The sequence below is a fragment of the Elephantulus edwardii genome, unplaced genomic scaffold, assembly GCF_000299155.1.
Source record: "Elephantulus edwardii isolate Elephantulus edwardi_28Jun2011 unplaced genomic scaffold, EleEdw1.0 scaffold00002, whole genome shotgun sequence".
In the NCBI taxonomy this organism is placed as follows: domain Eukaryota; kingdom Metazoa; phylum Chordata; class Mammalia; order Macroscelidea; family Macroscelididae; genus Elephantulus; species Elephantulus edwardii.
This window is the reverse complement of record NW_006399752.1, coordinates 39,053,364-39,065,373: the sequence shown is the minus strand read 5'-3', so window position 1 is coordinate 39,065,373 and position 12,010 is coordinate 39,053,364. Positions and strand designations below refer to the sequence as shown.

The 12,010-nt window shown below is 48.2% G+C and overlaps 1 protein-coding gene across 1 annotated transcript in view; it reads right to left on the bottom strand.

Moving 5' to 3' along the window:
* Positions 1-4,611: 4,611 nt before the first annotated feature.
* DICER1 (dicer 1, ribonuclease type III) overlaps positions 4,612-12,010 on the bottom strand; it is a 57,081-nt gene continuing 49,682 nt past the window's right edge. Inside the window, 5 exon segments of the mRNA XM_006903631.1 lie at positions 4,612-4,806; positions 5,138-5,213; positions 5,307-5,469; positions 7,794-8,062; positions 9,676-10,564. Coding sequence (XP_006903693.1) covers positions 4,641-4,806; positions 5,138-5,213; positions 5,307-5,469; positions 7,794-8,062; positions 9,676-10,564 — 1,563 coding nt within the window. The 3' untranslated portion in view covers positions 4,612-4,640.

The window sequence follows — 12,010 nt, the reverse complement described above, 5'->3', positions numbered from 1 at the left end:
TCTGCCCGCTGGACTAGAGAACAGCCGGGCTCAAAAAAGAACACGTCCGATGTCTCACAAATGGGGGAACCACATCCATCAGACCGGCAGAAGGCAGAAAAACGTGGGCACTGGATTGTAAAAAAAATTAAATCAAAACCCCGTGTTACTACTGAATTCCACCAGTACACAAGACACAGAACTGGGTAAGCAGTATCTCATTAAACTATGCTCTTCACCAATGCACTTCCTGATCTCTTTTATCACGGAACTCACTGGTTCATTCCGTTCAAACCACCTTCCCCCATCCAAGCATCTGCCTTTTCACCGCAGACACGTGCAACTGGAAGCTGAATTTTAATAGGATTCCCCAAGCAATTCTTATGTCTGGGGGTCTCGTTAAAACATAGGCTCACTCATTACCGGGGTGGAACTGGAAGGAATGAACCGGTGAGACCCTGCCTTACTTAACCCTCCCTTCTGACCCCCACCCGACCCCAAACGTCCTCCCTCACAAGAGTTTGAGATAAAATAAGAGTGGACACCAAAGAGCCAAGTGAACAGACCATCGTTTTATTGGAGATTTACTTGCTACAATTATTTAAAAAAAAATAATATATAAGACTAAAAGGAACTGTGATCCGTAAGGTGCAGGCTGCCTGTTTCTGCAGCACACGCGATGCGTGGGCAAGAATGACACCATGTCCCTTAAAAACCGGCTGCAGCATGTGACGGCAAATATGTTACTGTCAATCAAGTTACACTTGTTAACCTTCCTTGATTGGAGCCATTTCTCCTTCCTCTCTATTTACAGTAGAAAAGCCGGAACTCTCACTTCTCGTCTGTCTCTGCGTTTCTGCTACAGCACCCGCGGTGGCTGACAATTCTGAGCGCGTGTTTATCTCAGCCTGGCGGCTGGTAAAGTGACAACGGACGAGGAAGGGTCGGGGGAGACGGCGACCTATGTACAAGTTAGTTCTTCTGAAAACTCGCTTCCCTCCCGCCTCGATGCAGATCCCCCACCCCCCGCGATGGCTCCTGGCATCGTCGACAACACTCAGCATCGCTGTTAATATCCTTGGTCTTAAACTTATCTTTTTAAAAACTTCTCATGCACAATATAAAATAAAGAAATTTATTTGGAAAGAATTAAATTCCTGAAAAGTAATCAGTGGTTGAAAAAATAGACCTATCTGAATGTAATTAAAATAACCATCTAGGTATTAAAGGTGACACTGAATGTCTCTTCTGCAGATGGCGCCCAAAGGTGAGGGGCGGGCTCCGGGGGAATCCGGACGTAGCTGTGGAGGGATCAAGGTCTCTGTTTGGTGGCCGAGGTTACGTAGAAAAAGATCAGAGAGCCTGACAGCAAGAGGCTACATTTTAGACCAAAGAGGCCTAGTTTCCGATTCTATTCTGCCCTCTGCAGTCACAGCTTAATTTCAAGTAAAGCGAGAGGAGCCGACTGCTGGGGTGCAGCTGTCCGGATGAACACCATCTTCGGAACCCGAGTCACCCCCAGCCTTGTGGCTGGCTGGGCAAGGTCTCGGAAGCTTTCTGAGGACCAGCGATTCTTCAGAGAGTAGAAACATTAGTATTTTTCAGAGATCATTACAGGAGTGCTACAAGTCATAGTTTAATCATATCGCATAACATAAAAGAGAAGAAGAAAGTAACAAACATTTGAAAGAACATATTTTAAGAGTTCATTTAACAAATCCTTGTCATACTTTCAAACAGTAAAAATGCCACAGACAAAAAAAAAAAAAACCCAACAAAACAATGACCTATTTAAGTTGTGCAAGTACATGACACGTTGCAGGCATTAAAATTTTCTTCTCTGCAGATTCGGTAAATCAAACAGCAGCAAGGCCAAAAAACCCCCTTCGTTCCTCTCAGCGAAGCACATTTTCCTTGAAATGAGGTAAAGCATGGTACCAAGTGCAGTGCTTGTCTGTGCCACAGGGGTGAGCGGGGGGCTAGCACGAGATGCAGCACGTTAGGGGTGCTGGAAGGACATTATCAATGAAAAGAAAACATTCACCAAGAAGCATCACGCCGTGAACGGCTTCCCCAGTCCCTGGGGGCTGTTGGCCAAGCGCACCTCCCCAGAGCGGCCTCCCATCTGACCCTACAGCCACGAAGCACCTTTTCGGTCCCAACTGACAAACGCACAATGTCCCAACATGCTAGGCAGGGCAGGAAGAACCACACACTTTTCCCCCCAGCAGCTTTCCCTCAACACCTCCCAGCCCTGCCGCTCTCTCGTCCCGGCCTCACAACCAGGGGATCACAGATGCTTCCAAGTGGGAGGCACCCCGGAAAAGTCTGCTGTTTCTCCTCCAACAAAAAGCTCAAACGGTTCAAGTCTGCTGCTAAGAAAACGCTCGGAATGGTAGCAGGAAATCGAGACCCCTGAGAATTGCTGACCTGATCATATCCAAGTCTGAACTTTCCATCTTAACCAAAAATACTCTACATCAGGTTACAAAAGATACTGAGGCATTTTTTTTCTCCCGGAGGGAGTCACACTATGAAACCCTCTGATTGGGGCCACGGGCCGAGGGCCTCCTTTCCCACGATGGGAAAGTCCTAGTGCCTTCCCCACAAGGCAGGTAGTTCAGGAACGGCCTGGGATAGTGGCCAGCGCTGGCACCCATCACCCTCCTCCCAACCCACTCCCAGCTCGCCTCACTCACTGCACACATTTACGGAATTCAAGTGTTTCCTGGGTTATAACTTGCCATAACCTACACACTGAATTTAAGGAAGAAAAAAAAAATATCAAATCAGAATCTAAGATTTTAAGTCATGATAAACTATTGTAAAAATAAGTCCATAGAAGTTAATGGACTAAAAAAATATTCATGTGATAATTTAGAACACAACTTGGATTTCTGACTGGTGACAACGGACAGCACTGGGGATACAGGCTGGCTTCCTCAGCGGGTTGGGGCGAGCGGGTCCTGGGCAGGTGGGGTGCAGGAAGCAGAGGTAAGGCAGGTGACTGAACTGAAGACGTCAATGCCACATCCCATGAAGCATCAAGTTCAGATCCATGTGCAGGAAAGCATGCCCCCTCTGCTAGCCTTCTGAACTTCAAGCATAATTAATGGGGCAAACTGCAGCAAACTTCCACTGGTATATATCTATACATATATGTCAGTGGGAGTGGAGGACTGACCCACGGCTTTCAAAAAAGGTAAATTAAGAGGTATTACAGTTACAGTGCAAAAAAAAAAAATTCAAGCATAATACATAAACATAGCACCAAACAGGGGGGAAACGCATGCGACAGAAAGAAGAACTGAGGTATTTAGGAGCGCTGAGAAGTCTACTTAAAGAAACTTAGGCAAAGGCCTAAAAATGTGCTGTCCTGTTTTTCTTTTTCACAGATGGAAACACTGAGCTAGTTTATCAGAATTAACGACCCAAATCACGGATGCAGCAAGGTGATGGCCCCTCCCTGCAAATGGCCCCTCCCCGGGAATGGCCCCTCCCCGGGAATGGCAGGTGGGACAGGCATGCGACATCGTGAGAACAGGCAGAGGGTCAGGTGAGAGGGCGCAGGGAAAGGTGTGCTGCCCCGCTTCCCTGCTTCCCTCCACAAGCAATCGTTCGAGTCTTAAGTCTGCAGCATAGTTTAGGTGTGATATGTCTAAAGTTACTCTGTTACATAGCAACAGCCTCCCTGGCAGAAAGATGTGCCGTAAACAATTCTATCAGCAAGATTCCCTAGCAGGGGGATTTTAGGAAAATTAGATATTTCATGAAGATAATTTTTACTATGGCATTTAAAAAAAAAATCATAGGCTATATATTCTGAGTTTTCAATGACTTCAGGACACATACGGCAGAAATTCTAGAATAATCCTGCAATAAATTAGGTTACAATTTATTTGCGAGCTGTAAAAACACTGTCGCAGCATCTGATGCAGAATGGCATGACGGGAATGTAGAAGAGCTTGTTCCAGAAAGATCAGAAACTAAAGCCAATCCAGGAAGGCTGGGCTTGTAAGGCAAGAACCTTTCTCACACAGACCACGTGGCATCAGAAAACAAGTTTCATCCACCAACACGCCAGCCGCTGGGGGTTGAAAACACTGCCCGTTACTCTGCATGGCAATGGGGCACGTGGGACGGCATCTCCCACCTGAAAGGAAAAAGACAACACAGGTACTCTCCCCTCGAGGCCTACCCACCTCAGATCGGCACATCGGCTGCCACCGAGCCGCACTGCTGCTAAGGACAGCCGAGGGACTCTTCTTGTCTAAGCTCCTTGGCCTTGTAACATTAAGCAAAACCGACCAGAATGAAATGAAGAGAAAAAGAACACACATAAACAGCAACAAAAACCTGTCCGTGATGCTTGAACCCTTGCTAACTGTCACCGTTAAAGCACTCGTGTGATTGAAAGACAGCAGAAGTGAGGAAAGAACACGCGATTGTGTCTGCGCAAAAAACTAAAACTACAATTAGTTTCAAAAATTTTTATACATATGTTAAATGTTTTATTCTGTTAGCTAATCTGGTTATCAAACAAACTTCAAATTCTGTCTTCAACTCATTCTGTTCAATGTCAACTGTAAAAATCATCCTTTTCAATTTAAATACTTCCCCCTTAACTCTGTGTTTTTGTTTGTTGGTATTAAAAAGGGGCTTCAGCTGTTGGGGACCTGAGGTTGACTAGCTTTGAGGCTTCGGAGGGCCCGTCTTGCTGCTGCTGATTTGGCGATCCTGTAACTTCGGCCGACACCTTTAAACTTCCCCTTGCCGACAACTTCCACCGTGACTCTGACCTTCCCGTCGTAAGTCCTCTCCGCCGGGCTGTAAAAAAACCCACACAGCTCGAATTAGGGGCCAGCAGTATTTATTATTATTGTCAATCAGCAGCGGGCAGGCGCACTCGGGCTCACAGCACACAAAGGAAGCAGGCCCTACGGGGTCCCCCCCGCCACCCGCGCTCGTGTCTTCTGGAGCTCAGGCTTACTTTATAAAAACAAAAAGGAAGATTGAAAGTCCAAATACAACACAAGCTGTAAGAGAGCACCTCATGGTGTAAACACTGTCCCATGTCCGTGGGACAGGGTGTCTGAGAGCTGGGCCCCCCTGGTTTTCATCCACTCCCTTCTGCTGCCCCCTGCACCTTTCGGCTCACCTAAATTTGGCTGTTTCTGGTTCCATTTCCAGCAATTCTCGGACAGGAGAGCGGGGCACATTTGCAGAGAATTTTTCTGCAGTCAAAAGGGAAGGATGGTGTGAGTAACGCTGCGGGGACAGACCTTAGTGTGCATTTTCCCCTTCCTGTGACGAGGAGGCAACGATACCTATGAGAGGCCGCATCATCGGATAATACACCTTCCACACCGTCTCCAGAGACATCCCACTGTCCATGTAGATGGCACCCGCGAGCGACTCAAAAATGTCCCCCATGGCCTTGGGCACTTCGATGTCCTCTTCCTTCTCTTCATCCTCTTCAGATCTCCTGAGCTATTACAGAGAGAAAAGTCACATGTGGACAGTGCTGGCACGGGCCTCCTCCTGGGGTCTGACTTTTATTCCAATGTCCTCAACAAAACTAGCAACTCCAACCATTTAGGGCTGGACCATGACACTTCCGGCCTTGTGATCGATTTTCCACATTATTTTAGTTTTAAAACAATCAAGTTTATTTTACCCCAAACATCTCAAGTACAGTGGGGGCGGAGGGGGAAGACTAATGAAAAAGTCCTCTCTCTCCCCAATTAATATTCCACATTCAACAATAACAACAACAAAAAAGGATGACTTCTAAATAAAAATGAAGGCATCTTTAACAGGAAATTCTAACGTCCACAGATTTACTGGGGGTGGGCAGGACAAGGAATAAATCACTAGTGATCCTAGAGCTATATCCGGTAACAGCTCTGCTTCCAGCAGCCTGGCAAGGGTTAAACAGCACACTAATTAGGGGTGCTGCCTGCACACACACTGCTTGGAGAAGGAATCTCTCCTTTTTTGGCAGAGAATTTCTATTTGGACGATATTTTCCCAGGTATCCCTTTTTTATTAAGCCACTCAATACATGCTCCTTGTAACAACAGGGCACCTGGCTTACAGAAGGCATGCAAATTCATAAACACGTAGGTATGCATGCAAAGCCTTCTCAGCGCTGCCAACTCGGGGGCAGCCATTCTGACTCTCGGGAGTGAGCGTGAGGAGGTAACTGGCCGGACAGTCCCACCTGTGCTGCTTTAAAAAGCCTCATTATTGTAAAGACAAAGTGCAGATCCACTCACAAAGGGCTGGTTGAACAACTTCCAACATGATCACTGACCAGCTGGCGTGAGGCTGCCAGCCACGGCCTGGACAGTCACCCCCAAGCATTCAGAAGAACTGGTTGCAGGGACCTAAGCGCCCCTTACACGTGTATGTACGTTCATGTCTATAAACAAGAGACACGTCCCTAAATGCAAATACCAATTCTTTCTGGAAAGGCTTATTTGGCTATCTTCAGTTAATTTTTGCTAATTTGTATTTTCCACTTTTCCCAAAATAAACATATGTTACTGTGGAGCAGAAATTAAGACGGAAAAGGAATCATTTCTAATAAGACCTCTGAGCCACATAAAGGCCTCGAGGTTGTAAAAACTCGCTTTAAAAAAACTGCTCCGCCATCACGCTCCTGAGCTGAAACAAGTTTAGAATTTTTCAAAATTTCTGCTTCGGAGACGAGGAGACTGAGGGGCTTTCTTGACATCAAAGAGCTGGTACGACAGGAAAGCTAGGCCCGGGCATTTCCAATCAGATGCTCTAACTTCCATTTGTTTATATGAACAAATGGAAAAAGAACCAACAAAAACTCACAGCACCTTTACGCCCTTGCCTCACTTGGGTCTAATTTTAACCCCTTCCTCACATTCTATGCTTCCGCGTTTCTAGGGAAAAAGGAGACCAGCGATAATCCTGACTCTCTCTGGACGGTGTGCCTCCCACTCTCGTGTCCGTATACGGACACATCACCCCCCGCAGGGTCAGCTCAGGCTGCGGGGAAATAACGACCCGGCCCCTGGTCCCCCAGCACGCACTCCGCCCTGCGGCTGCATTTCCAATCACAGCAAATCTCAGAGTCGGAGTTTTTCTCAGAAAACTCCAGCAAGTTGCGCTTCAACAATGGTGTGGTAGAAACGTTAAAGCAGAGTCAAAGAGAAGGTACAAATGAAAAAAAAAACCAAACACACAATTAAAGCCACTAGCAGAACTATGACTAAACGCCAAGTCCTGAGAAGAAATCTGTGAAAATGAGAGCAGGAAAGGCTTGCGGATAAGAAGAGGGAGAAACGAGAGTGCTCTCCTGGGGATACAGGTATGCAGATGAATGTTAGCGAAGGATTAGGAGATTGGAAAGATCTAAGCAATATCCTTTCCTACAAAAAATTTAAACCAGGTCCCAAAAACATTAGATTAGCTCCATCACCAAAGAACCTTTGGCTGAACTTAATAGGACCAGTCTCCCGGATTCCAACGGTTAAAGCATTTCAAAGTTTGGTTTTCAAATGAGGCTTTTCCCATTTCAAGCAGAAGCAGAACGGGCGCCCTGATGCTTACCCGAGGTATTAGCAGACACCACTGATCCGCTGACAAAACCAAGCCCCAATTAATGCTTTAGGACAGTCAGGCCCGGACAGGACGGCCTCACAGCCACACGGCGCCCTTCCGCCCGAATGACCGCACAGATGACCAGCATAGGCACTCCCTGGTCGACCTCTAGCTGGGCATGGACAGCCAGCCTCTGAAACACCCCCCATGTCCCTCTCGCCTCTGCGGGAGCTCACCTCGGAATCCATGCCCTGCATCTCGTTCTTCTCCAGCTGGAACTGCACGAAGTCGTCGATGACGTGGAAGAGCTCGGGGGACACGGCTTTAAAGTACTTGTGGTAGTCATACTTCACGGCCAGCGATGCGAAGATGGTGTTGTTGACCAGGGCGGAGCGCAGGTCAGTCAGGACCCCCGGGGAGTGCTGCCGAGGGTCTTCGTAAAGGTGCTTGGTTATGAGGTAGTCCAAAATCGCATCTCCCAGGAATTCTAAGCGCTGGTAGCAATCTGAGAGGGTCACGGGGGAGCCGTGAGCCTGTGTGCCCCCCACTCCCAGCCCACTACAGAGAACCGCCCCACACTCAGAGCACAGGGTGACGGGACACATCATATTTTGTCCCTAATAACTTGACAAAGCCCCTGGAAATTACGTTTTAATGACAAATTAAGCACATTCCTTACATATGAATTGGGGTCATAAAATCTTGTAAGTGGACAGAAGACCAGTGCTTGTTAAGGAAAGCCATATCCCCATGACATCATTATCACTGACCCTCTCCTCCGGCTCAGGGCCCTCCAGAGCCCCGGTCACACATCATCACGTCAAGAAAGCAGGCCCCTCGGCACTTTTCAAGCGGCCCCCTGCTGCCGTCAGCCATACATGCTCTGGAATGGACTCACCCCTCCAGAGTTACACTCCTGGGCACATAAGTCACCCAGGATGGCAGCCGGGACAGGAAAACCCCCTCCTCACTTGACCGATACAGGCGGGCTCTGACACACACCACCAAGGCACTCCTGAACGTGGCCTGGAGTGAGCACAGCCTTGAGAGCAATGACTCAGAAAGGTACCCGCTCCCCACCCCACATCTCCAATTTCTCCCTGCTACAGAAACTGAGGGCAGAACAGCCCAACAACCAGAGATAAGAGGCAAGGGTGGGACAGGCAAGGCCCAGAGCACAGGGCTGTCTCAAGACTTCAGCAAAAGGCGTAAGAAACAAACTTATGTTTTCTCCTCCTCAAAGAAAAACTGCCTCTGGTGCCCCAAGCCTGCCCTGTGCAGGCCACACTCTGGTTTTACGTTTTCAGGTTGTCTTCACCTGAACTACTCTCATGGTAAGGAACACTTGCTGCCAATGCAAAGGGATGTAGTTTGAATGCACCAGCTGCTCCCTGGAAGAAGCATGGGCAATCTCCTCCTGTGCGTTTTGCTGCCTCTGAAATCTTGCAGGAGGGAACACTTATGAGTCTGTTTCAACCAGACGGCACAAAACAGACCCAAGGGGGACAGAGGAATAGCCAGGCAAGCCCCTCCTTGCTCCATCACCTCCAGACTCAGACTGGGAGGGACACCTCTGCCAGGGGAAAGCCAGAAAAACAGGTAGATGCAGACCCCTCAGAGCAGCCCTGAACATTTCTGCCAGGATGAAGGCTGTAATGTGACGTTGTCTACAAGCTGTGAACCTAAGAAAGCCAGAATCTATGTGAGGCGGAAACCAGTCAGAGGAGAAGACAGGCATTTGTTCCACCAACTGTGAGGGACAAGAGCGTGGTCAGGGGTGGAGAAGACAGGACACAGCCCATCATCGGTAAGGGACAGAGAGTGTGGTCAGGGAAGGAGAAGACAGGACACGTCCCACCAAGAGGACAGGGCCAGCACTGCACCTGCCAAAGCTGGAAATGTGTAAGACCTGGAACAGCCAGGCCGCCCACTGGAGAGGTTTCGGGGAGAGGACAGCGGGGCTCCCCGCCAGCACAGGTAGGAGCTCTGCTCCCCCAAAGGCGGGGGAGACAAAGGAGGCTTTGTCTTCCCCGGATCCTCCCCTGCGTGCGCATGGAGCACGGTGCCTGCCCACTGCCCACCATGCGCCCATGCCCCGCTCAGCTCTGGGGTCCTTACCAGTGATTGTGTTGTAGTGGTAGGAGGCGTGCGTAAACGCCTGCAGAAGGTAAGCCTTGTTCTTGAAACTGTAGTTGATTTTCTTTTCAAAATTCTCAAAGCCAGATATGAGGTGGGTCAGCGTTTTATCCGCATCCGGGTGGTCGAACATGCAGCGTGGCGGGATCTTCAGGCAGCCGTACTGCTGGTCTCGGGGCGCAGAGGGGCGGGAGGTGGCTGTGGTCACCCCGCTGGCTGGGAGGCTGCTCTGCTGGCCGCCACAGCTGTCCCTGGTGGGCCGAGCAGCCCTGTCACGCTCCGTCCGCTTAATGACAGGGAGCACCTTGAGCCCCAGGGAGCAGAGGAAGAGCTGTGCGGCCCTCTCCCCGCAGCTGGTCAGGTAGCAGCCCAGCAGGGCCTCCACGCAGTCGGCGATGCTCTTGTCGGCGATGCACTGCTCCGTGTGCAGGTCGTAGGAGATGGACTGCTTGCCTGTGTCCACGCCGCAGTTCTCCTCCGACGGGTTCCAGAAGCCCACGACGAAGTCGTCGTCCTCCACCGCCTTGCTGGGGTCCAGGTAGCACATGGCGTCCCAGGAACTGTAGTCGAAGTCCTCGAGGTCCGAGGGGAATGGCAAGCTGCCCAGCGTGGACTTCCTGGGCATCTTCCACTCGTACGCGGCGTCAGTGGGGGCGATGGGCGTGAGGCTGATCTTCTTGACGAAGGCTCCGGACCCCATCAGCATGTTGTCAATGAACTTGATGTGCTCCTGGTCGTACTCCAGGAAGTCGTCTTCATAGTCCGCCTCCTCCCTGGGAGTCCTCCACATCAGGGCCTCGGCCTCGGCCTCCTCCTCGTCCTCCCCACAGACGTCCTCCAGCTTGCCGTTAGCCAACATGCAGTCTTTTGTCTGCAACAAGAGGGCATGGGAAGGCATGACTGCTGTTTTTAAAAGGGTTTGAAACTCAATAAAAGCAAGGGTTATGGATAATTTCAAATGACAACCACAAATACTAAAAGGCAACTTTAAAATCACCGCCATTTGTTTTCAATTAACATAAATAAGTTATTTAATCATATAAACAAAGTAAAACATGGCCTTTGAATGCTCATTTTCTAAGCTATAAAGTGACCTTTATCCACTCTGAAACCTTAAGTGAAAGCCTTTTGTGCAGGGAGTAAAGCAGAAATGCACGTCCCCGCTGCACACTCGGGGCTGGGTGTGTTCACTGGGGCAGGCGACGCAATCAAAGGCCGGACTCTGAGCTCAGCGAGAACCTTCAATTTCACGGACAAAGTTTAAAATGCGCTGACCTGATTTTCAGAAAAGCTTTTCCAATTAATCAAATGGATGGCCAGATGGAGAAGTATCATCTCTGCACGTAAGCCAGAGTAAAATATGAAAATGGAAAAAAAATACTTTAAAATGTTAAAAAAAAAAAAATCCAGGCATCAGAGTTTCACAAAAAAGTTTTACCCATAGTTCTCCTAAAATTCAAAGCACATCTGCTCTAATATAAGACTAAACTGTTTTGCTGGGAAAATCAAAATGATCACTGAATGAAGCTATCAATTTGAGAATTGTTGCTTCCCTCTTCTGCCTGGGGCTCCTCCAGAAACGGGGCAACAGATCACAGCGTAACTGACAAAAATAGAAGAAAATTTAGACTAACATGAAACACAACAACCCAATTTCTGTCAGAAGATCTCAGCTAATTCCAATTTCTTTGGCAAAAGCTTATTTGTGAATGACAACCTTAATAACAGGCTCGGCTTCCGCAGCGCTGTGACTTCCTTGCAGCGCTTAGAAACCTGCCAAATTTCTGTTGTGTCAAAAACAAAAACCAAAACCCCAACAACCTGACTCTGGGGGCAAGGTGGGAGGCGTGCCTCAGTTTTGATTGCAGTAACTCCCCACCAGAGAACTCTGACAATGAGTTTTCAAACTTTCTGTCAAGCATTTTTTAAACACTACAAATATTTCACTAAACCAGATTCAAACAAGGCTGTATGTTTATTTGAAAAGAAATAATAGCAGCGAACCAACCCATATTATCTAAAACTAACTTATACTATTTTTCAAAAAGCTCTATCTTTTTTCCAAAGGACTAGAAGATGTTTATTGATGCCTGTTTGGTCTTTAAGACCAAGAAAAGGTCAAATTCAATTAAAAAACAAAACAAAAAACCAGACTGACTTTTCAAAACACTGTTTCAAAATCTCCGAATCTTTAGTGAGCCCGTAAGAAAAAAAAACCCCGCCATAATACAAAAAGTAACAAATAAGCAAAATGATTGGATTTGATCACTCTCAGGCCATCTGATCTTGGGCAAGTACTTTAAGGCCTCTGGGTTTC